The sequence below is a fragment of the Enhydra lutris genome, unplaced genomic scaffold (assembly GCF_002288905.1).
Source record: "Enhydra lutris kenyoni isolate GAN:26980312 unplaced genomic scaffold, ASM228890v2 scaffoldscaffold11, whole genome shotgun sequence".
Lineage (NCBI taxonomy): Eukaryota > Metazoa > Chordata > Mammalia > Carnivora > Mustelidae > Enhydra > Enhydra lutris.
The window spans coordinates 1,540,826-1,567,672 of NW_019154095.1; the positions used below are offsets into that span (position 1 = coordinate 1,540,826).

At 59.7% G+C, this 26,847-nt stretch overlaps 1 protein-coding gene across 1 annotated transcript in view; it reads left to right on the forward strand.

Moving 5' to 3' along the window:
• LOC111144617 (Rho guanine nucleotide exchange factor 10) overlaps positions 1-26,847 on the forward strand; it is a 75,788-nt gene that overhangs the window by 27,341 nt on the left and 21,600 nt on the right. The window contains 9 exon segments of the mRNA XM_022499005.1: positions 1,251-1,365; positions 4,430-4,536; positions 7,044-7,121; positions 7,345-7,524; positions 9,056-9,172; positions 10,986-11,078; positions 14,268-14,438; positions 15,694-15,839; positions 18,325-18,500. Of these exon segments, the coding sequence (XP_022354713.1) occupies positions 1,251-1,365; positions 4,430-4,536; positions 7,044-7,121; positions 7,345-7,524; positions 9,056-9,172; positions 10,986-11,078; positions 14,268-14,438; positions 15,694-15,839; positions 18,325-18,500 (1,183 nt within the window).

Consider the following 26,847-nt stretch of genomic DNA (forward strand, 5'->3'; position numbering starts at 1 on the left):
CTTCGCTGCTGCTCGCGGACTAGGTGCCGTGCAGGCTGGTCCCCTTCGGTCGTCTGTTTGCAGTTCTCTAATTCTCATCCGGGGGCCCCTGACCGGGGTCTGGTGAAGATGGAGGCTTAGCAGTCCAGCATGGGGCAAGAAGAGGCGGTCTGGGTCGGGAGACGAAGCAGAGGTGCCCCACAGGCAGACGAGCCGTGGGGATTGTGAGCAGGAGGTCCCAGCAGCCGATGCAGGGGAGGTGGTGTGGCGGTGAGGGCGTGTCCTCGGGAGGGAGAGGCCCGAAGCAGGAGTCAGAGGGGCTGCGGTGGCCGTGCCCTGTGGAGGCTGGAGCAGGGTCCGCCCGGTGAGTGTGGACATGGCTTGGCTGCAGCTGCTCGAGGCTCGGGGGACTAGAAGACAGTCAGGGCAGCCGGTGTCACAGTGCGTGTCCGACCCCAGTGCATGCCCCTGGGGAGGGGCCCAGGCTGTGGCGATCCGGCCCTGGGGGCAGGGAGGTGGAGACAGGGTTGCAGTGTGTCTAGTGTTGGGGGAATCGGTGGGAGGACCAGCATGGCGGGCAGTGTGGAGGTCCCTTGGCCCGGACGCTGGCTTGTGTGGAGGGGACATCAGGGTTTCTCTGAAAGAATCCCTGGGAGCCCAGTGGTGAATACCTCCGATCTCAGAGTTTTCAAGAATAAGGAACGTGAGAAGCCAGAGCAGCTGGTCGTGGCCCGGTGCCCCGATGACCGGTGTGTGCCGCTGGGCTCTGGGTTCAGGGAACCGGAACCCCTACACGGCACTCTGGTGGGAAGTGGGGTTCTGGCTTCCCACGGGCTGTCCTCCTTCTGTGACCGCTCACACAGCCTGTGTGCACCCCTGAGCCGATGGCCCTGCCTCCCAGGGAGCTCAGCAGGCAGCCGGGGGCCGCGTCCTGTGTGTGCGCTGGGACCCGGGCCCGCTGCGTGACTCTGTGTGCCTCTGATGCCTGTGGGGCTGTGAGTCATCCCCGGAGCTATGGGACTGGCCTTACCTGCGGCGGGTGGAGGAGGGGCTGCTAGTTCAAGTTCGCTTTTCTTTCTTTTCTATTAAACACACAAAACATGGCCCAGGCCACACGCACACGCACGCACACGCACAGCAAGCGATCTCTCCCTGATCACAAAGCCAACCTGAGGGGACGTTTTAATACTTGACAGTATTCTTTTAAAATAAAAGCAGCAAGTAGATTTTTGTCGACGGTGCTGCTTCTTACGTTTATCCTCCTCTTGCAGATGCAGAAGCTCATGAAGGCTGCCAGGGAGGGCACGAAGGATGGGCTGGAGAAGACGAAGGCTGCCGTGAAGAGAGGCCGCTCCCTCATTCGGACCAGGTCCTTCATGGCTGCAGGTGTGTGGCCCGGCTCGGGCCGATGCGCAGGCCTCCCGGTCCCCTCCGTCCTGCAGTGGCTTGGTGCCTCAGCCCTGTGCTTGTCGCTGGGGTTTGACTTAGCCAAGCCACTTGGGTCTCCCCTCCCGGGGCGGGGGAAGGTGTGCTCGGATCTGCGCAGTAGCTCAGGGACCGACACACACTCAGACAGCAGGCAGCGGAAGGGTGAGTGAATTCTCATGGCCGGAGGACTCCACTTCTCTTTCTGTGGTCTCCTCTCAGCACACCGGCCCCTCCTGAACCCCTGCCCTGGGGCTTCACTCTCTGCCCCCGGAATTCCCTCAGTGTCCGACCTCAGTCAGTCCGGCTTCTCCACAACTTTATTCTTTTTTTTTCCCTTTTTTTTCTTTCCTTTTCTTTTTTTTTTTTTTAAGATTTTATTTATTTATTTGAGAGAGAGTGGGTGAAAGAGAATATGAGCGAGGTGGGGAGGGGAGCAGCAGATGGAGAGGAGAAGCAGGATCCCCCTGAGCCGGGAGCCTGATGCAGGCCTCAGACGCGGGACCCTGGGATCACGGCCTGAGCTGAAGGCAGGCGCGTCACGGCCTGAGCTGAAGGCAGGCGCGTCACTGCCTGAGCCATCCAGCCGCCCCGTCGTTTGTTCTTAGCAAGGTGTGATAACGGATGGTCTGTTGACGGAGCGTTGGTTCTCCTGTGTACGTGTATTTCCACAAAGACACGGGCTGAGAGCGCTTGTTCTAAACTGGGAGTTTAGGGACCCTTTTGGTGGTGAGGAAAGATCGGGGATGATTCCTGAAGTTTCAGGTTTTCTGAGGTTCTCAGCCGGGGGGCAGGAGCCTCTCTGCGTCCGAGAAAGAGGCAGCATGTGGAGGGTGCCATGTGGACACTGTGGACCGAGGATGAGATGTCTTCACACCGGTGCACTCTTACAAGGCAGCTGGTTACCTGCGTGGCGGCCGGGAGCGCACGTTCCAGGAGCGGGCGCCGGACCCTGACGGATTCCTTCACAAACACGAGCCTGTTGCTTGCACAGATGCTCTAAGAGGCGTTCGAATGCACGGTAGCGTTTGCTGACCGCCGTGCCTGGGGGGCACCGTGAAGCCGCGTCTCCTTAAGGAGTATCTCGGGGACTGCATGTCACGGGGTCAACACGCACTTGACCCCCCTACGCGTTCTAGTCCTAGTGAAGTTTTCAGCGTCTCGAAACAAGATGCTGGAAGGGGGTCAGGAGCCCCGGTGGGTTACTCTGGAAGGCGATGGCTGGGGGTTGGGTTCTGATACAGCGTGTGCCCTGGGAAGAGGCTGCAGCGTGCCGGCACCCCCAGGATGAACCCCTGCGCCGGGGGAGAGGGGCGCCATGGGCAGTTCTGACAGGTGCCCAGGCCGGGGCTTGGGGGCCCACCCTACACCCTGACCCGGGACCTGCAGGCCAGCACCCAGCTCGCAGGACAGGTGGGAAACCCCGAGCCAGGCAGGGAGACGGTCTACAGGACCCCCGAGGCAGGTGGCCGTGGGTCAGGTGCATGCCTGAGCCTGACAGCCTTAGTTTCCCAAGCTGCGAAGTGGAAGACGGGACTGAGTTGGTGGTTCTTACACTGGGCGTAGTCGTGAAGGAGGTGGAGCTTTTAACCCATCCCACGCACCCGGGCTCAGTGGCCCTGGGACTGATCCGTGAAACCCGAGGGGGGGTAGTTCCGGATACCAGAAGGTTCCGTTTCTATTTCTTGTTAAGACTTTATTATTTAAGGTCAATTTTAGATTCACAGCAGCACTGAGCAGAGGGCACAGAGATCTTCTGTGTACAGCCTCCTCCCACGCAAAACCCCTGACCCCAGCACCCGCATCGTCGTGGTGCCTTTGTCACTTCTGATGAGGCCACGTGGCACGTTTACGCAGCTTCCGTCCGATGTGCCGTGTTCTGTGGGTTTGAACATAGGGCCGGTGGCAGGTGCCTGCCGTTACCGTGCCACGCAGAGGAGCGTCACGCCCTAAGAATCTTCTGTGCTCCGCCGGCTCGTCCCTCTGTGCGCCGCACATCCGGTGGCCTCTGCTCTCGTCGCTGTCTCTGTGGCTTCGCATCCCCAGATTGTCAGAGTCGGAACCCGGCCGCGTGCAGACACCTCAAACCGACTCCCTTCACGTGGCACATGTCTGTACGGTGTCAAAGGCTTGTTTCTCCGCAGCGCTGGACACCACCCCCTCTGGGCGGACCACAGTTAACGTGTCCGTCAGCTCCCGAAGGGATTCTTGGTGGCGCCAAGCCCTGGCCGTCAGGAGCCAGCCGCCGGGAGCACCCGTGGCAGGCCTGTGTGGGCCCACGTTTTCAAGTCCTTTGGGTCAGGACCGAGGACTGCAGGGTCGGACTGTCACCTTCTGTGAGAAGGCACCCAACTGTCCTCCAAAGTGGCCGTTCACGGGGGCCCTGCAGCTCCGCGCTCTGGCCGGCCCGGGGTGAGGCCCTCGCTGCGGACGTGAGCCCTTCTCGCAGGGGTGTGGTCACCGCGGGCTTTTACAGTCTCCTCATGGACACTTCTGCGCAGCCCGGTGTGGAGCTCTGAGTATGATGGTCTCCGGGCTCCTGCTGCCGTGGAGCCCTCGCTGTTCTGGTCTCCAGCCGGCACAGCCGAGTGTTGAGAGACGCGCCGAGTTCCGGTCCCAGCGCCTTGCTGTGGTGGCAGCTCTGCTTCCCGGAGCGCAGGGCAGAGTTCAGAAGGACACTGAGTCTGCCTTAGCTTCCGCCGGCGACCGAGCGTGGGCTCTCCGCTGGCCTTCGTTCTGAGTGCGGCGTTGCATAGATCGACACGTGGAAGGATTCGGAGGTGTTCAGAGGACACGCCTGCCTTTTAAAATTAAACTTCCAAGTATTGAAAATTTTAGGTGTTGACGGACACTGTGTTCCTCGGGTGGGAAGGGTATTTTCTGGGCGCGTCCAAGTTTCCATTTAACCATGGGCCGGTGGAACTTGAGCACGGAAAACCAAAGTGTCTTCCCAAAGCCGGAATTCGATGGGTTTTGTTGTCGTCACCACACTGTAGCGTTATGACCGTTTCTGATTTCTTTTAAGATCACAGATCCTGTCTTGAAGAGGAGCAGAATTTATTTATTGATGTTGACTGCAAACATCCGGAAGCTGTCCTCACGCCCATGCCTGAGGGTCTGTCTCAGCAGCAGGTAGGATGGGGGGCTGTGCCGGCTGCTCACGGAGCTCGGTGTCTCCCCGTCAGACCCCTGCCGTCCCCCGCTTGTGGCCCCCGTGTGGCCTGGATGTGGGCTCCCTGGCCCACGAGTGTTTGGGGTACCACCGCCAGAGTAAGCGGGAGACGGGTGTGGGCACGATTTATACCGGTCCTGACAGGACGACTTTAGCTAGAGATGCTGGGTGAGCGTCGGCAAATGGCGCGTACGCAGGCCCCGCACGCAGACTTCCGACAACCGATGAAGTCCATGGGGTGTCTGAGATTTTAGCCTCTGGAAACAGGTAGCAGAGGGAAGAAAACGCGGTGGTGTCCGTTAATGGTCTCTGGGTAAAAGAAAGAGAAACCTCCAGAGCAGAATGAGGAGTGGAGCTGGAGGTTCCAGGGGGCCCTTGAGCTGTTCTCCATGGGGTCAGTGTGATGCCTGTCGTGGGGACACGCAGCGCGAGGTAGACACTTGTGGACAGTGGTGTGGGACGGAGCAGTGTGGTGACCGTGCTCGGGTCGGAGCCTGGACAAAGAGCCGCACTGGGCGGACATCTGTGGCCGTCAGCTGTCCGCAGACTAGGAAGCGAACGTCCCACAGAGTTGAAGGCGAGTCTGAGTGCAGGGCTAGCAGGCTGAGGACCATGGGTCATGCGGCTCTGTGAGCGAGTCGGCAGCGGAGGAAGACCCGGTGACAGCGGCGTGCTGGGTGTTATGAAGTCCTCACACATCCATCCGTGTCACGCACACGTCCCACGGGAGGACGCCGGGGCTCCCAGGAGGCCGGTGGTAGGGGTGACGCCATGCCCTGGGCACAGTATGGCCCCACACCTGGGCCAAGTCTCTGATCCCCAAACCTAAAATCTTAAATCCTGAGTCTGTTGGTTGGGTGAGCTGTAAATGCCCTGCTCTCTCCGGTGTTCCCTGGGGACGAGCGGCTGCGATTCCCGAGCAGCAGGGTGCTGGCTGTCCCCGTTCGTGGCTTACCCGCTACTGTCCAGCCTCACCAGCTGGAGAAGGGGACTTGAGTTCTTGACAACAACCTCCATGTCCCTTTGAGGTCTGTCTACCTGGGTCCCCTCACCCCACTCTTATGCTGTGTGGGGCTCTGACCACTGATGGGGTCTCCGTGCTCATTCCTGGGGGGATACAGTGTGACTGGGACTTGGGTCCCCTTGTCGGAGGACATGGGGTCCAGTGGTGAGGGTTGAAGCAGGGCCTTCCCTGGTGGCAGGCACAAGTGGGACACCATGACGTAGCAGGGGACAGCTGTGTAGAGGACGTGGGGCCTGGCCTCTCAGAGTTCTCTCAGGACTGTTACAAATGTCTGTAATTTCCTGGGTTTGACCCCAGACATTCTACCTGAGGAGACTTGGAGCATCTGGGAATCTGAATTCAGGAGAAGGGACGGTGGAGAGAGGCCGCTGCTCGTCTGGGGAGTGACTGGGCGGTGGGGTCTGGCCTTCCTTGTGGCGCTCAGACTCCTGACCGCGGGGGCCTCTCTCCACCCCAGACCCTTCTGCACTTAGTGCGTCCCTGATCTCTTTGCATGCCCGAGGAGCACTGGTTTCTGTCTTAGCTTTGTGGGTTTGAATGGTCCTTTTTGTGGAGGGTCACTCCCTTGTCAGTCACCTTTTGTGGGACAGTACGGCCCTGGGACGTCCTCTACTGCCAGCTCCCCATGGTGGGCAACGCCGTGTCCGGCCGCGGCGGGGCGCTGGGCTCTGTTGCTGGTGTTGTGCGGGTGCTGCAGGGCAAGGGGCAGGGCGGGGTGGGGCCATGGGGTGTAGAGGCCCTGCTGATTCTGTGCTCATTCTTCACTCATTGGAAAAAGGAACTTGCCAGACTCTGTGTAGGCTTGATGGCCCCGCCAGGTGTCCAGCCATTCCCAGGAACCGTGCCAGAGCGCCGTCCCCCGGGCACGACTGACCCGCAGCCGTGAGGGCGAGGGGGGCGGCCTTCATCCCCTCGCCGTGCCCTCTGCTGCCTGGCCATGCTCGCTTGTGAGCTCTTGAGCCAGAAGGGTCTTCTCTCACCTCGTAGGCTGATTCTGCTTCCACAGGTTTGCGGGAGCGACGTCCCTAGATCGGTTTGCGGGAGCGACGTCCCTAGACCTGTGATACCACCCGCAGGCTTTGAGTCAGGGCGGAGCAGCTCTCAGGCTTGATGCGCTTGGGGAGCTACCGCAGCCCAGCCCAGCGCAAGGCCCAGGAGACTCTGCCCTGCGGCTCCCGGCAGCTGACGTCACGGCTGCAGTGTGGCTTGTCCCGCTGTCCCTACCGTTTACAGTTTGAGGCTGGACCTACCTTGTGGCCATGGCAGTGGGCCCAGGAGTTTTTGCGCCTGGAATGTGCCGTCCAGCACCCTCAGGGCCGGGGCGGTGTCCTTTGCTTCCCGCTCTGAGGACTCAGGAGCAAAGCAAAGCTCGTCCTGCACGAGAAGTGACATTTCCGTTTCCTGCCGTGCTCCGCTCACTGCCGTGTTTCTGTGCATCACCAGGTTGTGAGAAGGTACATCCTGGGCTCCGTGGTCGACAGCGAGAAGAACTACGTGGGCGCCCTGAAGAGGATTCTGGAGGTACGGACATGTCGTGTCGTGGGTGACGCGGGTTTCACGGGCCTCGTCCGCCCACATGGGTTCACGCGCGCACACGAGCTGGGACGGGGTTGGCGTGGCAGGACCCTTGGGAGACGCAGAGAGCTACGTGGTTCGCGTGAACCGTGACTTCCGTGAGTGGGTTTCTCCGCGTGTCTGCAACGCGCCCTCCATTATCCGCGCCGCCCCCACGTGTCTTTGTCAGCAATACGAGAAGCCACTGTCGGAGATGGAGCCCAAGATGCTGAGCGAGAGGAAGCTGAGGCTGGTGTTCTACCGCGTCAAGGAGCTGCTGCAGTGCCACGGCATGTTCCAGATCGCGCTGGCCAGCCGTGTGGCCGAGTGGGACTCCGTGGAAACCATCGGGGACGTCTTCGTGGCCTCGGTAGGCTGGTGCACCCCGCCCGTGTCTGTGCCTGGGGGACACTTGTGCTGGGGTCCACGTCGGCAGTGGGCCTGGCTGCTCTCTGTGGCCACCGTGGCGGGGGGGCTCCGGGGCACGTGGTCAGGCGCTGTCCTGAGGCTGGCGGGGTGTCCTGGAACGCCACCAGCTCTGTCCAGTGCAGCCCCAGGCAGTTGGAGTGTGGTTTTCGTGGCCGAACCAGGGCTCTGTGGACAGGGTGCCACTCTCTCCCACCCAGCCCCAGGGCAGCTGGGTCTCGCCCTGCTCCCTGTCCCATCAGGGTCAGTGGAAACTCCCCACATGTTTCCTCCAGGCAGTGCTCTAGGGCCTGGGGACCTGTGGCGCTGACGCAGTCTCGAGGCCCCTGGTGACATGGGACGTGGTGGCCCACGTTCACATTTTGTGGTGGGGGAGGAGGTCGGCTGCCTGGAAACCAGCAGCCTCCGGTGTGCACCGGCAGTTCCAAACCCTTTGTCTTGGTCCATTTGTGAACTCCGTGTGCTGGGCTTAGCGAGTGTTCTGTGTAGACGGGCAGCTTCCGGGGACGGCGGTCGGAGGCCTGCGGGTGCAGGAGCCGTCGATCTCAGCCCACGCCGCCATTGGGATGTGGGAGGCCTTTGTCCTTCCTGTGGAACAGCGTGGGCTTGACGACGTGGGTGAGTCACAGGCCGCCTCAAGCACCGCGCAGGAGCAGAGCTCTCCCTGCGGCGTCTGCCTGGTGCCCCGCAGGCGTCCTTGCGGAAAACAAGTCAGACAGCGTGGTTGTACGGCAGTTGTGTTTTCGGCTGTTGTACGTGTCGGTCTCTGCATTTGCTCTCACTTCTTGAAATATTTGTCTTGGTAACTTCTTTAAAAGGAAGAAAACCCTTAAAAAGTGTAGTTGATTTTTATACAGAAAGCATTTTTTCTTTCTGCCAGCGATGGTTGCGTCAGATACCCGGATGGATTTTACTGTGTATCTTGAGAATTTGTGGGATCTTAAGAGAATCCCAACGGGAGGCCGCTTGGTGTTTCTAGGGAAACAGGACAGGGAGCAGTGTGGCCTGTCAGACAGGGGCGCAGGAGGGGATTGGTGCCCTGCCTCCCCCGCAGTGTCTCCGGGGACCCTCGGAGCCCGCCAGTCAGGCTGTTGGGGCCTGTGGGGCGGCCCCCCCAGAGGTGAAATCCATGGAGCGAGGACCGGCCGGACGTCAAGGGCAGGTGTCTGGTCAGGGCTGCCGCTGAGCTGAAGGCTGGACCATCGGGGGACTGAGCAAGGGTGCCGGCAAGCACATCGGGCAGAGCGGGGGGGAGACCGACCAGCTGTTCAAACAAGTCCTAGCAAGTTTGCTTAAAGAAGAAAGGAAATCACACGGGGTTGTAAGGAAGTGCGTCCTGTGGAAACATCCCAGCGACTGAGAGGTCCCGTCTCGGGTAGGGGGGCGGGTCTCAGGTCTTTTCTCCTGTCCCACAAGTGTGAGCCCCTGGGCTCTGTGCGCCTTTTGACGGTTTTCTGTTCTCTCTGGTGTTTCAGTTTTCCAAGTCCATGGTGCTGGACGCCTACAGCGAGTACGTGAATAATTTCAGCACCGCAGTGGCAATCCTCAAGAAAACGTGTGCTACGAAGCCTGCGTTCCTCGAGTTCTTAAAGGTTAGCCCTTGGTTTTTCTTCCCATTTTGGGTTTTCACACCCTCTGATAACGCGTTCCGTGTGCACATGCTTCGTGGTGAAGCTTTCCTGCACGTTGCCTGTAAAGCTCGAGTGCCATTGGTCACACAAGCTTTGGTACCAAGGGGCTGGGGCAGAGCTGGAAGCGAAGGTGGGTCTTAAGGGGTGGCAGGGCTCTCGGGAAATAACCTCCATGTGCACACCCCGGGAGGGGTGCGGAGGGGTGGGCAGACGGAAAGCTAAGGTCCGATCGCAGAGGAAGCTGCCTTAGGATTGGGGTGGAGACCCCCGGGCCCCTCGAGTCTGAGCAGGGAGCTGATCCCCGAGGGATGAGCCCCCCGTGGGCCATGGGCTCTGTCCCTGCTCCAGTGAGAGGCAAGGTGCCTTTGACGTGGACAACGCGGAGTTGACCTGGGATATTTGGCCCACGGCCCCTCACCGTGGCCAGCCACCGACCCCAGACCTCACGCGCATGGGGCCCCAGCTCCCGCCATAAACCCTGAGCCAAAGCTTGCTCCTGTTCCTTGAACTGAGTTCTTGATCTCCTGCCACCACGGTGAGCAGGCGCGGGTGCCCTTCTCGCCAGCCGGTTACACGCCCGTCAGCATTAGTGGGGGATCCTGTCCGTCCCCACTTTGAGGGTCTCGGCGCTCGGTGGTCTCTCCGTATCCCACGCAGCTTCTGGGGGAAGGACACACAGACGGTCAGACGGTCACTTGCTTGGAGGAGGTTGTAACCATCTTGTGGAGGTTGTCCGCCGGGGCGGGGGGGGGCGGCTGCAGCCCCCACCGCTGGGTGACCGCTTGCCAGATGGCCTGGGGACGAGGCGTGGGTTGTCCTGGTCCACCCGGGAACCAGTCTTAGAGGGCTGAGTCGCCCTTGGTGGTGATGGGGCTGAGCCCTCACTCTGCCATCCGGCTACACCGCTGCCCTAGCTGGAGACCCCATCCCTGTGCGGTGGTCTGGCCTTTGGCGCGTCCCTCCCTGGCACACAGAGGCATGACGAGGGACTCGGTGGCCCCTGCTGCACGGTGGTGGCAGCCCTCACACCAGACATCCTCTGACATGGCTGCTCCTGGGGCAGCTACCACAGGACACAGACTCAGGGACAGCCTGCCCCTCCCTACCCCCTCCCCCGAGACCCTCCCCCGAGACCCTCCCCTGAGAGCCAAGCCTGGCCAGCAGTGGCTGCCGCAGAGAACTCGCCCAGAGCGTGGGCCTGGCTGCCTTCAAGAGCCCTGCTAACTCTCGTTTGGGGTTCTGTGAGGGTTTTTTTCTTCTCCTTTTTTTTTTCCTTAACGTTTTATTTATTTAAGAGAGAGCAATAGAGAGCACTAGCAGGGGGAGAGGGAGAGGGAGAAGCAGGCTCCCACTGAACAGGGAGCCTGATGTGGGGCTCAATTCGGGACCTCGGGACCAGGACGTGAGCCGGAGGCGAACGTCCAACTGACTGAGCCCCCAGGAGCCTCTTTTTTTCCTTTCTGTCAGCGCACTTTCGGGTGGCTATAGCGTCTCAGAAACTGTCAGTCCCTAGAAGGCCGAGATGCGTCTGTAGAGGGACGAGCCCTGCCTGGGGGGCCGGGCGCCCTCGGAGAGCATCGAATGCCAACCCGGGAGATTTCCACTTGGAACCGGCCACCGCGCGCTCTGGCCCTCGGAGGCGCGAGCATGCGGGCGGGGCCGGGTGTGGGGCTCTGTGGCCCGTCTGCCGCTCGGTCTCCGTCGGGTGAGGGCAGCCACGGCCCGGGTGGGGGTCCCTGCTGGCCGCAGTGTGAGAATCCGCTTCTCCCCACAGCAGTGCCAGGAGTCCAGCCCTGACCGCGTCACGCTCTACAGTCTGATGACGAAGCCCATACAGAGGTTCCCGCAGTTCATTCTGCTGCTGCAAGTAAGGACGTGCGCCCTTCCCAGCGTCTGCCTGCGCGCCGCCGCTGTGCTCCCGCCCGTCTCCGAGCTCCTCCCTCCCTGGGCGGTTATGGGGGAGGGCAGGGTCGGGGGCTCCCGAGTGTGGACACGGCCCCGGGCCCTCACCGGCCCACTCCTGTGCGGGAACAGGGCGGATGCAGGTTCTCCAGGGACAGAAAGGAATCCGACCCCTTCTGCTGCCGTCAGGGTCTGGGTCTAGGGTCGAGTGGAAAAGAACCACCCTCTGCAGCCAGAGGGCACGGGCAGACTCGGGAGCCGGAGTCCAGACTCCGACAAGCCGAGCCCGTCGTAAACGTAGTCCACAGACTGTGTAGGGAGCAGAGACCCTGTGTGGAGAGGCTCACCCGTGGACCCGACGTGGTTGAAAACTAAGAACATTCCGACTGTGTTGTTTCCAACAAATCCAGTTTTGGGGCCAGATGTGAGGCACCGATTCCGTGGGACGCTCCATCCCCGCACACGCCTCGCCCTCCCCACAGCCGGGGCCCCGCCGCACGGAGGAGGAAAGCCCATGCCACCCCCCGGGTGTGGGTTCCGCTGATTCGTCAGGCGGCTCGGCATGGCTCGTTTCTGGGGACGCAGTGAAGGTCGTTCTGGGCTCGTTTCTGGGGACGCCTGGCCCTCAGTGACATCACCCAGGCTCCTTCCCTTGAGGCTACTGCTGTGACCGACTAGATCCCTGTGGAACGTGACCTCCCAGACAGCGTTGTCACAAAGCTGTGAGAAGAAGAATACGCACCCCAGACTGCTGACATCTACTGTGTCCGTGGCTGGTCTCGTGGGGCAGTTAGTCTTTGTCTGTTTTCCACATCCGTGTTCTAGCGAGCGTCAGTTGTGGTATGTACGTGTCAGATCCAGGTTCTGGTTCCGTCGTGTGTGCTAGAGGGTTAACAACAGAAACCGTCAGAATACCCAGAAAATGTGTTTGATTCCTCCAGCTGCTCGTGTGGGAGGCCCCAGGCGGGCAGTTCGGTGAGGAAGAAAGATGGAGCAATTAGACAGTTCCTTCTTTAGCTAGAGGGGGACGCAGGGACCAAGGGCAAAGACCTGACCGCCTTGTGATCGTGTGGAGTGCGTTCAAACTCACATGCAGACCGTGCTTGGTGGCGTGCTGGTGCGTGCCTGGTCACCCCTGGTCACCCCGGTCACCCCGTCTGCGGCGTGTGCCGCAGACCCTGCTGGGTCTTCACACTGCACTCACGGAAGGTTTTTGTTCTTCGTTTGTTACAGCTGGATGTGGTTTCCGATCTTGTTTGTCAGCTTTTGGTTAACTGTTAGTAAGTCCTAGTAGACCTTTGGCCCAGGTATTACCAAAATAGGTATTTTTAGCAAAGGTGGGAGGGCTGTGGGGAACAGAACGAAAACACCAGAGGACAGGCTCTGGGCCTCATGGTGCTTGAGAGCAGGAACATGGTCTTGGGTGACATTTCTCTCATTCTGGTCCAGGAACACTGCGTGTAACAGCTGTGCCCATGGGCTGAGTGAGTTCGGTTCCTCTGTGGTTATTCCTCCCCGACCCCCACCCCGTCCTCCTGGGACTCAGGAGACTGACCTGAGACCTCCCAGATCCCTGTGAGTGGCTCCCCCGACAGGTTGGGGGCTCGGGGTGGGTCTGGGGCTCAGGAGAATGCACGGTCGGGCGCAGAGTGTGTAGTCTGGGAGGCTGGGTCATCCAGGGGCCCCACTCCCAGTATGGATGCTCCCGGGAGCTGCTGCTTGGGGGACCGCAGGGGCCAGCGGCCGGGCTGGAAGACTAGACGGCGTGTCCCCTCCCTTCTGAGTCTGCTCAGTGCGCGTGGGGAGGGATGGCCTGCGGACCGGCGTGCTTCCAACCCCTTCTTCTGGCCCATTGGGCAGCCTGCTCTCCCTGTCTCTGCGCCAACCCCAGCTCTCCTGGGCCATGTTACTGGTAGCGCTGGAACCCCGCAGGCTTCCCTGATCCGTGGTAAAGTTGAATGGCTTTTCTGGGCCTGCTGGGTTGAGACACGTGGTCTCGTAGGAATGTTTGTCTCACTGTGTCCCGATGCCGTTATCTGTCCCATGTTGGACCAGTGTGACTCACAGTCTGGACGGAAGGACAGATGTCCTTTTTCCCTACATGGTTGTGTCCTGGCGTTGTTGGATCCCCCCACGGCTCTGCTGTGTGATGCGTGTCCTGACTGTGGTCGGCACTGGGGCCGGCCCTGCCAGCTCGTGCCGTCGGAGCCGGTGGCATTCTCCTGAGGAGTCTGCTGCCTCGATAGGATTCAAGTGATGCGTAGGGACGCGGGCGTGCGGCAGGGTCTGTACAGTGACGCATAGGGACGCGGGTGTGTGGCAGGGTCTGTACAGCCCATGCAGAGTGGAAATATGTCGTCGCTTCTGCAGGTTTTTTCCTTCGGATGAAGAGCAGGTGGAAAGGTGAGGCAGGCACCGTCGAATTCCGGCATCGGGGGCCTGGGTGAGAAGGGTGCCTCCAGACACGTCTGCTTCCGTCCGCAGAGTCCGTCCGTGGCCTGCGTGAGTGAGCTGAGACCCACTCAGGGTCCGGTGTCAGAGCAGGGGACGGCCTGTGACTGTCCCACAGACGCTGCTCCTGAAGGCCGACTCCCGTGTTTGACGCGTGTGGTGCCACTTTGTCGGTGACCAGACTGTCGGCCCCTCCTTGCAGCCTCCTCTTCCCTCTGGGAGCCTGCGGACGCTCACAGAGGGTGTCCGGCCCCCGGGAGAGTCGGGTCCTGCATGCGGGGTGAAGGCATGGGAGGGATGCCGCTGACTCTGTGTTTGGAAGCTGACTTCCGGGGCCTGGGTCCATTGGTCCAACTCGGGTGGAGAGAAGCAGGCTAGGAGTGGCTTTGAGCATGGTTATGGAGGGCGGGGCGTTTCTGAGATGTGGCACGTTCATATTTATGGTGCCCTTTATTGGGAAATACTATTTTTTTCCATTAGCAAAGCTATTTAATAAGTTCCTTTTGTTTGTGCAAAAGGAGCCGTTCCCGTGTGTGGCCAGATCGTGAGTCACTCGGCTTCTCCTTCTCTCCCGGTGCTTATCTTACTCTCCCCTGATGGAGCGTGTGAGCCTTGCGGCCGCTGACTGAGACCACGTGTGGGCCGTGGTCCGCACCCCCACCCCGGCAGTCCCATGACTCCTTTGACCGTGTTTCTCCCCCAGGACATGCTGAAGAACACGTCCAAAGGCCACCCGGACAGGTTGCCCCTTCAGATGGCGCTGACCGAGCTGGAAACCTTAGCGGAGAAGCTGAACGAGAGGAAGAGAGACGCCGACCAGCGCTGCGAGATCAAGCATGTCGCCAAAGCCATAAATGAGAGATACCTGAACAAGGTTGACCGAGCTCCTCAGTCCGTGCGGGGACTTTGTGCTGTGTACTAACAAGCGCCCTTCTTTCCGCCACTCGCTACTCACCTTCTGGAAGCTTTGAGCGGACGCCACGGCCCAGGTCCTGCCTCAGAAGGCGATGGAGCGCGTCGGGCGGGTCGGGCACGCTTTCTCGGGGGAGGGGCCTCCCACGTTCACGACACCCTCGCAGGGTCTGAGTCTCGCTGCCAAAATGCGGTGTTTCCTCTTAGAGGGTCGTGACCAAAGCGGAGGGTGTCACATTCGTTCTCACCTGTACCCGTCTGTGCTCGGACTAAGCTGTGGGTGTCACGGAAACGGGAGGGAGCCGCGGCGGGAAAGCAGTTCCTGGGCAGAGCTGTGTTTCTGCTCTGCGTTGGCGAGCCCCTCTCCTGGGACAGTGGCCTGGGTTGATGTGAACTTCGTACCTGCTCACGGCCCCGGTCCACGGGGAGAGGTTCATTGAGAGAACCGGGGTTGAGTAATTCCGTGTCGTACTTACATCGCTAAGGTCATTTCCGTTTCTGTCTGTAGGGCTAGTGTCCTCCCAGACAGTGACCCTCTGTGGGTTCACGACGAGAACTTTAATGCATTTTGAGGAACAGGTTTTTCCTGACTTTCTTAATAATTTGATTAGGAATTTCTGTGAGCTGAATGTGGCATTAAGAGCCGGGGACGTGGTTTAGGACCCTGCTTGGCTCTGGTAACAGCGCTTGGGGACGTGTGTGGGACCCAGAGTAAGGCTGACGAGGAAGGGTTGCATGTCCTTCGCTGGCGATCCCGTACCTGTGTGCACGGCCTTGTCCTCCCCGTGTGCACGTCGAGAACAGGCTGACAGGACGGCCGGCTGCGGACGAGAGTCTGTAAGGGCTGGGGCTTATACTTGGGCAAGTCATTTAAGGAGAAGGCGTACAACTTGCGGGTGAGAAAGGTGGGCCCCCCGTGCCTGGGTCCGTGTCTCCTGGCTGGAGGAACTGTGTGTACAAGGGCTGCGGTGGTCAGACTCCCCTCACTCTAGGTAACTCCGAACACTGTGAGAGCACATAATAAAATCCGCTCTCAGCATTCCACGCGGTAAACGCATACCCGGTGATTGGAAGTGCGGGAATTCTCCATAAAGGGGAAACCGGCAAAGCTCTGACGCTCTGTGCTCCTGTATTTTGCAAGACTTCCGCTCACGCTTTCTGTCCTTCTGACAACCTCAGTTGTGGGGAGCGTGTCAACCGTGACTTTGAATGTTCAGCTTCTCAGCAGCGGGAATCGGTACCTCGTGCGGTCGGATGACATGATCGAAACCGTGTACAACGACCGAGGAGAAATCGTCAAAACCAAGGAGCGCCGTGTCTTCCTGCTGAGTGATGTGTTGATGTGTGCCACGGTCAGTGCACGGTGAGCTGGGGCCTTACTCGGGGGTCCGCTGGGCGCCCACGTGTGCGCCAAACCATGGGCGGCTTGAACTCATGTGCTCTGAGTGGCAACGGCACGGAACTGGCCCGTGAGAGTCAGGGCTCCCTCTGCCAGGGGGCCTGGGTGCTGGGCCTCCATGAGCCCACCCCCGGATGGGAGCCAGCACGGTGCCTGAGGTCCCCCCATGGTGGCCGGCCCCCAGTCCCGTGCAGCCCCAGCACGATTCCAGCCCCGCCTTCTCAGGGCTCCATCTCGCTGAGCCTCATGCGCACACTCTGTTGGGTCCTGGTGGGGAAGCCGGCGATGCCTAGGACTCCGGGGATCCCGCCGAGGACCACCATCAGACCTGTCAGCCTGGCGCCCGGCACGGGGCTGCCTGGTAACTGTCAGTGTTTGTCCTCGTCGTCCTCAGTGGCTCTGAGACAGGTAGAGTAAGTCTGGAAAATATGCCCTTTTTTTTAGCGTTTTATTTGTTAGCGAGAGGGGAGAGAGCATGAGTGGGGGTGGGGCAGAAGGAGAATCTCGAGACGCTTTGCTCAGCGTGGAGCCTGGTGCAGAGCTTGCTCTCACGACCCCGGGATCATGACCTGAGCCAGAACCAAGAGTCGGTTGCTTAACCAACTGAGCCACCCAGCCGCCCCCCCACATGTGCCGTTTTTAACCACTGCCCCGTGTCAGGAATTGGCTTGATTCATATCCGTGGCTCAGCCTTTATCGTTGAACTTGCTATGGCCACACTCAGACCTCTGGAAGCAGCCACGCTCAGCGTGGTTTGGCCACTGCCTTCACCCGCCTGTAGAAAGGAGCAGGTCGGTGAGGCGTGGGCCGAGCCTGGGGGCCCTGGAGAGGTCTGAGCAGTACGTCCCAGCAGGGAGTGCCTTCTGCTCCCTGTGTTCCCATCCCGAGAGCCACTTGCTCTCACATGGAAGCTAATGGCACAGACTGGTTTCCAGGCCTAACTGTGCAGGAAGCATCTCCCCTCCAGGTGAAGCGGTCAGCTCTCTGCACACACTGGAAAGATGAGGTCACACGGTGAAAGGACTTTGTGGACAGCGAAGCACGGTGCAGACATGGGTGTTTCCTGTCCCACGTGTTTGCTGTTCATAAGCAAGCTTTGTCTGAATGTAGCGGGAGGGCTGCTCGCCGCCCTGCGTCCTGTGGGGTCCCGGGGGCGGCCCAGGTGTATGCTCCAGCAAATGCCCTCACTCAGTTTGGGTCTTTGGAAAAATTTTATGTCATTTTTAAACACCTGAAGCTGACAATATACTTTCAAGATGAGCAAGAAGTGGACAAACCCTTAAAAACAGATTTAGCTCTTCCTTAAAGTAACCGGGCTGTGGCAGGGATACCAGGTTCCCACAACCTTCTACAAAGTGAGGAAAGAGGGGACGCTGTTCCGTGGCCACTGAGATGTTCTGAGCGACACTCCCAGGAGGCAGTGCAGGGAGGACCCACCTCTGTCAGGCCAAAATGTTCTAGCGGCCCCGAGGATTATCAGAATAGGAAGATCCCCCAAACCTCAGCAGGAGTGAAGGTTCTAGATTCAAACAGGATAAGTAGACATTGGGGTTGAGTTCATGGGCTTCTCCGTTTTTACGTACAGAGCCCGCAGAACCCCTAGAGCACACAGTGTCTGAGTTTTGCCTTCTCCTCCTTCCCCTTACCCCGCGGACTAGACTTGGAGAAGTAAGGCCTTCCAATGTCAGAGGGAAGTTGGGCAGCTTGGGCACCAACATGTCCTGCGTTTCGGTTGAAAGTACAGCGTCTGGCCTTTTGGTTATTCCTGTGTACATTTTGACTGGAAAAGATACATACATCTTGCGGAAAGCAAACTGAGACAGTGACCAGAAGTGAGGAGCAGTGATTGCCCCTGGCGGGGGAAGGGGGGCTTCTGGCCACGCGGAGGACCTCAGGTGGCTGGTGGCCCGGCAGCCCTGACCGGTGCTGGTCACGCAGGTGTTTGCTGTTATATCTTCCCCTGCGGAGTAGGTGTGACTCGTGTGTTCTCTGCATGTAGACCTCATTGTGTGGCCAAAGAAGAAAATAATCTGCACAGGTCATTGGATTGTTTTATTTAATTTTTACATACGTATTTTCATCACAGAGCCTGATGGCAGGATTTGACTTTATTAGACTAGGTTCGCTCTAACCGGGAGTAAAGAGGAACTCTGATATGAAGTGGACATTTCCCCTGATAGCAGCCTTTGCCAGAACACAGGAGCATCTCTGCCCAGCCGTCCGTCAGGGAGCCTCCAGCTTGTTCCCCTTCGTGGGAACGCGAGAGCTTTTGGGAGATAAGCCTTCTGTGTTCCCCTGTTCTCCTGGATTAGGCAGCGAAGGGTTCCTACCCTCCCCTGGGAGGTCTCCTGTGGGACCAAATGGCGTGTTTCTTGCCTGAGTGTCAAGGGATGACAGGTATCCTGACTTCTGCGGGGATGGATGCTAACACCGCGGCCTCCTCTTTCAGCACTGCGGACAGCAATGCCATCGCGTCCCCCGGCCGGAAGTACTTGTTAAAGTGGAGCGTCCCTCTCGGACACGTGGATGTGGTAGAGTATGGCAGCAGCGACGGTACTGGAGAAAACAGGTGTCCCCCCGTGCACCCCCCCGAGAGCCTGGCGGTGGTCGCCAACGCCAAGCCGAGTAAGTGACACTTGACTCATGTGCATGTGTCTTGGGGCCGTGTCAACGCCAGCCTCAGAGCCCCTGTTCTCTCGGCCTCTGCAGCGTCCGGGGCCCCCGGGGGATGGTGGGGCTGTTGGACGAGACCGTCTTCGGAGCCCTGTTTTACGTCGGCTGGTACACGTAGACGGAGAGCCCACTGGCCCCTCATCTCTGAGCCCACCTCGCTGGCGTGCGCCCTTTGGGTTGGCAGGGGAGCCGCAACCTGTGGGACGTGCCGTCTCCCCAGGTTTGTGATTTCCGTTCTGCGTTTTCCCACTCAGCAGGGAGGGCGCTGCCTCCTGTCTCCCGAGCATGCATGGACAGCGTGGGGACCTTGGTCATGGGCTTGGCTCTGCCATGCACCCTGGCATGGTGCAGCCCCTGCTCTCCCCCAGCTCCCCAGGGAGGGGTGCCGGGTCCTGATGAGCCGGACGAGCCAAGGGTGTCCTGACACCGGCAGGACTTCGCAGCTGTGTGATGCGTGTGGTCTTCATTACTGAAGGGTCTTGGGACTGGAGATTTTGAATGTGTTACAGTATTCGTGACTTCCTCCTTCCATCTCTCTTTTTAATTTAATTTAATTTATTTTATTTTATTTTTAAAAATTTTATTTATTTGACAGAGATAGTTCACAAGCAGGCAGAGAGGCAGGCAGAGAGAGAGAGGGAAGCAGGCTCCCTGCTGAGCAGAGAGCCCGATGCGGGGCTCGATCCCAGGACCCTGGGACCATGACCTGAGCTGAAGGCAGCGGCTTTAACCCACTGAGCCACCCAGGTGCTCCCGTCTCTCTTTTAATCTGATTAAAGCCTGGCTGAGTTTCACCCTGTCGCCGGCCTCTGCCCCAGGCGTGGAACACACAAGACAGAGTGAGTGGGGACCAGCAGTAGGCCTTTTCATATATGGAGTGAGCCTTGATATTAAATGTTCGTGCTGTAAATATATGGGACAGCCTCTCAGATGACCTTGTTTCTGAGCGTTCAGAAGAAGGTGCCTTTAAAGTCTGCAGCTCTCCCGGCCGCTTGTGCCCGTCCGCTCGGACTCACAGAACAGGCCTGAGGAGCATCAGGTCTCATCGGCTGGGAGGTCTCCCGTTCTCGCTCGTGTGACGGTAGCCGTTGGTCCCTCAGGCGGGGGATCAGCCTGGAAGACCGCGTCCCCAAGCCCCGTGTTACGGGTCCTACAGTCCTGAATCACTGACCGCTGAGTCCTTAAAGGCATTGCCGATGGGCTCCGCGAATAATCAAAGTCCCGGAGCGAGTCACAGAGTTTCCATGGCGAGAATGCTGAACGGGCAGGGCGGGGAGGGGGTTCTTCCAGTCTGACGCGGGTCTCTGGGATGTACTCACGTTCCACTGGTGTATCTCCAATGTTCGGAAAAGTCTGTGTAAGTTGCTTGGCTGAATCGGGTACAAATCCCACATGCGTTTTGGTTTTGCAAACAGCACCGTGCCTTCCTGTGTTTGTAACAGCAGCGACGTTAAAAGGTATTCGCGAGTGAGATTGCCTCCTTGTGCTCAAGTCACTGCGTAGAATCACTGACCCGCGGCTTTGGTCGTAGAAGGGACACCGGGCAGTACGGCATCACCACGTTGTCTTAATTGAGTTTTTATTCCTAACTTCCATGGAGCTAACGCAGAATGAGATTCGAATCCATTAGCAGCATGGAAAAGCATATGGGAGGGAGACTCGATTTTTAAAATACAGTCGACCCTGAAACAACTCCGGGGTGAGGGGCACCGACCCTGTCTGTTGAAAATCCTCATACGTGATTTGACTCTCCAAAAACTTAACAGTGAAAACCTGCTGTGAGCGGAAGCCCCAGCGATAGCAGGAGCAGCTGGCACACACTTCGCACGATACATGGATCCCGTCCTGTGTTCTCACAGGTCATCAGCGAGGGGACACACAACGTCAGTGAGGACGTGGTATGACACATTCCCGGCGCGGCCGCGGGTCTATCAGAGGAACTTGCGTAGGAACGGACCTGCACAGCTGCTCACAGTGGACTGGCCGCGGAAGAGCGGACACGGGCGCCGGAAACGTTCCCACGAGCTTCCGTCCGTGACAGCAGGTGCAGTTCTCGTTGTCAGCGAGAAGAAAATGTGTCCCTTGGGAGAGTGTTGGGTTTTCTTCGTTCTTCAGTTTAAGGAGGAGTTTGATGCGACATCCTAAGTTCAAGAGACTTGGGAATGTGCTTGGGGCCATACACAGTTGCGTTCTGACTTGCCGTGACCTTTCCCGTCCCTCCGAAGAAGCAAGCACTAACCTTGTGAGCGCCGTTGTCGGGGGCGTCTGTGTGGACCCCATCCTGAGGAGGGGGCTGAAGACGAGACCCGCCTGCCGTCCATCAAGGTGCGTTCCGCTCCGTGTTGTGGGTGGAGGTTACACGTGGGTGTCACCGCCCGTGCTGCGGCCCGTGGTGCAGGCATGCGCCCCCTTTAAGTGCGGCCCGTTACCCCGGTGCCTTGCTTTAGGAACTCAGGGTCCTGGTAACTGAGGGGCGTGTGCAGACTTCATCAGCTCCGAGCTGCCATCGCTTCCCTCCCGCCTCGGGGCAGGGCGTGCAGGGGGTGCCCCGTGAGTATTTGTTGCACAGATGACGAGAAAATTGGAATCACCGTTTAATGAAATTTTTAATGAAACTGCGTCTTTCTACCTACCTGTTTATTAAAGTCCTGTTCTAAACCGAGCGCTGCGTCCTGGCGACCCCCTGACGAGTAAGGGGTCGACGGTGCCTTCTGACGCCCGAGGAGACGGATGCAAGCACACGGCTGACGCGCTCGGATATGGTCCTCGACAGAGCCCGGGGCGCAGGATGCTTCGGGATGTCAGAAGGGACGGTTTTCTCCGAGCTGCCTCTGGAGCTGGTTGTGAGGAGGAGCGGGATTTCAGGAGCCAGAGGCGGGCGATGCGCACCAGTTGACTCGTCGGTTCCTTCCACTGGCCTTCGTCTGACGCCCGCCCGGAGCACGGAGGGAGCTTGTGCCTGGGGAGCGCCAAGGGTTTTCGTGACTGGACCCTTCCAGCCTGTGGCGCTCCCTTGAGATTCCGGAGGACGGACGCTGGTCCGTTTGTGGGTCCAGGGCCGCCCACAGGCACATGAACTCCAAGAGCCTTCCAGGCTATCCCGGGATCGCAGGGGGCCATGGCGCGGCACTCGCTGTGGCTCTCCAGCCAGCGGCACTGCTTTGTCTGGAACGAAGGGCCCAGATCGGGTGGTGTGGTGCCATGTGGGCCCCAGAGCCTGAGACGCCGCTCAGCAGAGCCTCTTCCTCGTACGGCTTCATGACACACGTGGCTGGATGCAGGACAACAAGGTGTGGAGTCAGGGCAGGAACATAGAATAATCGCTGATCACTCCGTCAACTGTTTTTGGAGAAACGAAGACAGGACGACGGGGACTGGTCATGCGTTGGTCATGCTGGTCTTTCCGGGAGGGAGAATTAACGTGCTGTTCATCCCCCATCATGAGCAGACTCTGGCCACGAAAGGGTTGGATTGGGAATGGTCCGGACGCAGCTTTCCAGATGAGAAGGCCTCCGGGAAGCCGTATTCTGTGCCCCGGAATCCGGGAAGGCGCGCCTTCCCGAGCCTCAGGCTGTCGTTGGGCCCGTGCTCCTGTTCCTGCTTCCGGAACCTGTCACTCATCTCAGCTCTGTGTCGGACACGATCCTTGTTTAAGTGCAGGGTTTTAGCAAGCTGTTGCCATACAACTGCGGGCAGCGGGGAGGCCCGTGGGCAGCAAGTCCGCGGGTCGGGGGCTCCCAGTGCCCGGCCTCCATGGGAGCCAGTGTTTGCTTTGTTCCTGCCTTAGTGCTGCACCTGAGCTGTGCGGACCCCTGTCTTCTGGTTTTCCTGTCCGTGGAGGGGATCCAAGTTTTAACTCTAATTCCTGAAATGATGGGTGTGGAGTATGTGGCCCTCTAAATGCCTTCTCGGTTAAAAAATTTCTTTAACAAATTGAACTGTGCTAATTCTGTGTGTTGGAAGACTGAACTCCAGCCAGAGCTCCGTGGGGCACTTTCAGGCTTCCGGTCAGGGGGACAGGCAACGGCAGGTTCACTGGCGGGAAGGACTGTCCCGCCCCGCCCACACGCCTCCAGCAATGAGGGTCCATGCGTTGTCGGGGCCAGACCACGAGCTGCTCTCTGCACGTCAAATCCAGAACATGGGTCTCCTTCCCACCAGCCTACGGACAGCGAGCCGTGCTGCTCCGTGCATAAAACCGTGTCTGTCCACAAGTCATAGCTAGCTGGGCATCTCCGCTGTCTCCGGAGTTTTCTAGAAGGGCTTCAGATGCCCCCACAGTGCTGTTGTTCCTTCTGGTTCTGCTGCATGTCACCCCTCGGTTAGTTTGAGACGTCAGGCAGGAGTCGTTGCTCCGTCAACAGCCGTGTGACTTCTCTGCCGTGTGGATGACTGAGCTCTGAGCTCAGCGTTGGGGAATTCGGTCTGTTGATCAGCACTGAAGACAGACCGCAGGTGTCACAGCCTAGCAGCCGGGACCGGAGCCGGTGAGGCCGCCGCCGTGGGTCCCGCGGGAGCTGCACACAGGAGGCACCGTCTGCACCCCAGCACCCCCCCTCCCCCCTCCCCAGGAGAGTCCCGTGCGGAGCGTGGAGCTGCCTGGCCGCGTCCGTGCCGGAGCTGTGACACTTTCTTGGTGCTGTGCTTTGCTGTCTGCGCCGGCCCGCAGGCTGGCGTCCACGGGCTTGTCCAGGCCCCTCTGGGAGCCCATGGCTGGTTTCAGCCTCCAGACCTTCCAAATTCCTTCGCCAAATTCTGTGTTACTTTCTGGAGTGACTGACCTGTTTTTGGCCTCTTTGTGAGTTGGGGCTCAGGTTGCGGGAGGGCAAGCGCGGCGGTGAGGCGGGTTTACCCGAGGTGCCCGGCGGGGATCCCCACGTTCACACTCACTGTGCTACACCCTGCCCGGGGACCGGGCTGACCGGAAAACGCACCGCCCTCTTGCCTGACACAGCCGGACTCGCGCAGGGTCTGTACAGATCAGCCCTAGGCCGCGGCGGCCTCTGGAGCACTCCCAGTTTCCAGGGACGGTGCTGCTGGAGCGGGGATGCGAGCGGGTCTCCTGTCCTCAGGAGCCTTCCCTGGCAGAGACCCATCATCACCTCCTCTCAGCAGGTCCCCAGGAGAGCAGGAGGTCTGCAGATGCCTGGACAGTGGTGTGGCCGAGTGTGCGTGTGCACAAGCAGATCCTGTGGTCTGTAGGGACCAGGCCCAGCACTTCCCCATAGTTAGTGCTGGAAGAGGGTGGTGGGTGTCAGCCTGGCCGGGTGCTCTGTGCTGGGGGACCACACGCTGTTGGCTCCTGGGGCTGTGGGAGCTGCATCTGCTGCTCCCGGAGCGACCACACCCTGTGCCCCAGCAAACCGCTGTGGGAAGAGGGTGCGACTGCCTCGGGGGTGACCTGCCCTCTCCCAGTGAGGGACCGCAGCTCCGAGGAGCAAAGCTGCCCCCTGCTCGCCACCAGCAACTCTGTATGGGGAGTAGAAAGCCAGCCTGACCATCCCCGCTGGACCAGTGTCCCCTCCCATCCCCAGAGCATCTGCCCAGTGTGTCCACTCTTGTTCAAGTCTTTTCAAAGTGTCCAGACCTCCTTCTGCAGTCCGGCTTCAAAGTGGGGGCTCTGGTTGTGGGTGCCAGGGGTCAGGGATAAGGGAGGGAGTCACGTCATTGCTATAGATGAGCTGGCACAGACCTGGGCATCCTTGATTTTAGAGAGAGTGTCCTGGAGGGTGAGGCTGGGCAGGGGGAGGGGCAGGGAGAGGAGGAGGGTCCTGGAGAGAGAGGCTGGGGCAGGGGGAGGGGCAGGGGGAGGAGGAGGGTCCTGGAGAGGGAAACTGGGGCAGGGGGAGGGGCAGGGAGAAGAGGAGGGTCCTGGAGAGAGAAGCTGGGGTAGGAAGAGGGCTGGGCTGTGGTCAGAAAGTGAACTGTACACAAGTCACAGATGCCGTGCTTGGGGGATGTGGCTGTGGGTTAGGTTTTAGCCAGAATGGGATGCACAGAGGCGCCGGTTGGCAGCGGAGCAGAAGCCCCAGCTCTGCCCCCGGTACCCCGGAAGGCAGCGCCCCACTTGCTGTGGGCACTTTAGAAATACCAGGCCTCGGAAGTCTGTCACGTGGGAGCCCTGGGTGACAGGGAGCCTTCCCCCAGCATCTTGGGGCTCGCCGTGGCCTGTGGACAGGGACAGCACCTCCTAAGAGAGCCAGAGGTGTGCGCAAGGTCAGAGGATGGGAGGGACGCAGCTGCCTCGAGTGAGACCATAGTGACTTGGAAAGCACAGCACTGTTTGGGGCCGGTGCTGCATGGGAGGGACTGGAGAGGATGAGGAACGTCTCCCTGATTGCTTTGGTGACAGCGGTCCATGGCCTTCACATGAAGCTATGGCGTGCTTGTGGGCTTCCGGGATGACTCTGACTTCCCCGCATGGTGTGAGCCTCTGGCTCCCCGAGCCCCCAGCCCACGTCGCAGAGACGGCCTGGCTGCTCCCCCAAGTCTACTCTCCTGGAAAGCTGCGGAGACCTCAGGGAGACTCCCACGCTCTGTGTCTGCATCCCGGGCTGGTGCACCGTCCAGAGTTGTGGCCGGAGACGGCATCCGGGAGTGACACGGGGTCTCTGGGAGGAGTGGGGTGGGGAGGCTGTGGCAAGGTCTTGGCGTCCAGGTGGCGCGCCCGCGTCAGCCACAGAGGACTTCCAGATCGGCATGTTCCTCTCTCACGTGGCACTGCCAGCATGCAAACATGTTCCGTGGAAACACTCCTGCGGCTTTAGCCTGTCTACGTGCTGTTTGCCCACTCCTCCCCAAAGCTGGGGTCACACCGGTGAGCTCCGGAAGCTCTCCTGATTTAAAACACCGCTCTCCTCGCCCTCGGGTAAAGCAGGGGGAGCATGCTACTTCCCAACAAAGGAAAGACCCGGACTCTGGAGGAGAGGCACGTGGGGGTCTGCTTGTTGGAAGACGGCGGCCGTGGCCCACACACAGGAAGCAAGCCGGTGCCTAGTGCTTTGGAAGCGGCAGCTAATGAAACAAGCAGGCCCCGGGTTATGTCACATGTGTCGTGGGGAACGACAGGCAGCTCAGTAACACGCCAGCTGCACGTGCCTTGCATGCCCACCCCCTCTAGCCCCAGGGTGGCCCCGAGGTGGCCAGGAAGGCACACCTGTGCCCAGGTTTCCACAAGTTTCTCCCTGGGTTCTCCCTGAGGGACTCCCGAGTCCCAGTGGTGAGATCCGACAAGGAAAATACAGCCTGGCCCCTGAGACGCGTCCGACCTAGCGTTCCGTGGTCTCTGTCTCTTGAGACACGTGCTTTCACGCGGGGCACGTGGGAGTTCCGTGGGAGGAACATCTGTCTGCAGGGCAGACACCGAGGTCAGAGTCTCAGCGTGCTGGGCTGGAGCCCGCCTCCCCGCTCACGTCGCACTGCAGAGCTGGGCCGCGTCTCCGTGCCTTGTACGGCGCGGCCTGGCTCTCCTCGCGCTCCCGTGATAGTGCGGTGGGCTCAGGACCGAACCTGCGAGGCCCCGAGTCGGGTTCGATGCTGGGCTCCCCAGCTCAAGGCAACTCAGACCTCTGTGTGCACAGAAGTCGCCTGTTCACGCCCAGGAAAAGCAGAAGTGGGATATTGTGTGCTCTCAGACGCAATGTTCTTGAGAAGACAAAACAGAGATGTTGGAGGAGAGACCCATGGTTGCCGGACAGGGCAGACAGGCCGGGGTCTTCGGGGAGAAGGCTCTGTTCTGTGAGCCACACCCGCCCCTGTTAAAATTCAAGGGCCGTGGGCTTGCGGTGAGAGGGCTGGCAGCTTTCCTGTGTGACAGTTTAAACAACCAAAGTCTAGATGCGGGCAGGTTGACACAGCCCACGGAGCGGGAGTGACCTCGCCGCCGGTGAGCTCGCGGACTCTGCGGTTTATAAGGAAAGCACACGTGTGGCCACCGCTGACGCTTCAGGTTGTGTGGATGTGCTGGTAAGGAAAAGCCGTGTGATGAGCGGATGGTCACTGGCCAGCTTGCTCCCTTTCTTGTGAAATGTCACCAAAGCACTTGATAGGCAATCGGTTATAGAATTTGTCTAGATTAGTCCGGAAAAATCAGGTCTGGGGGAGGCATAAAGATCCCGGTAAAAATGGCTCAGACGGCGTTTCTGCAGTGAGGACTGCCGTGGTCGGATGTCCGCGTGTAGAAAGCTCGCATTGGAAGCACGGCTCCGTTTTGCAGGCAGACGCGTGTCTGCACACAGTCTACACGGGAAGACGGACAAAGCCGCGTACTTGGCTGGGCCGTGTGCACGACCAACGTGCA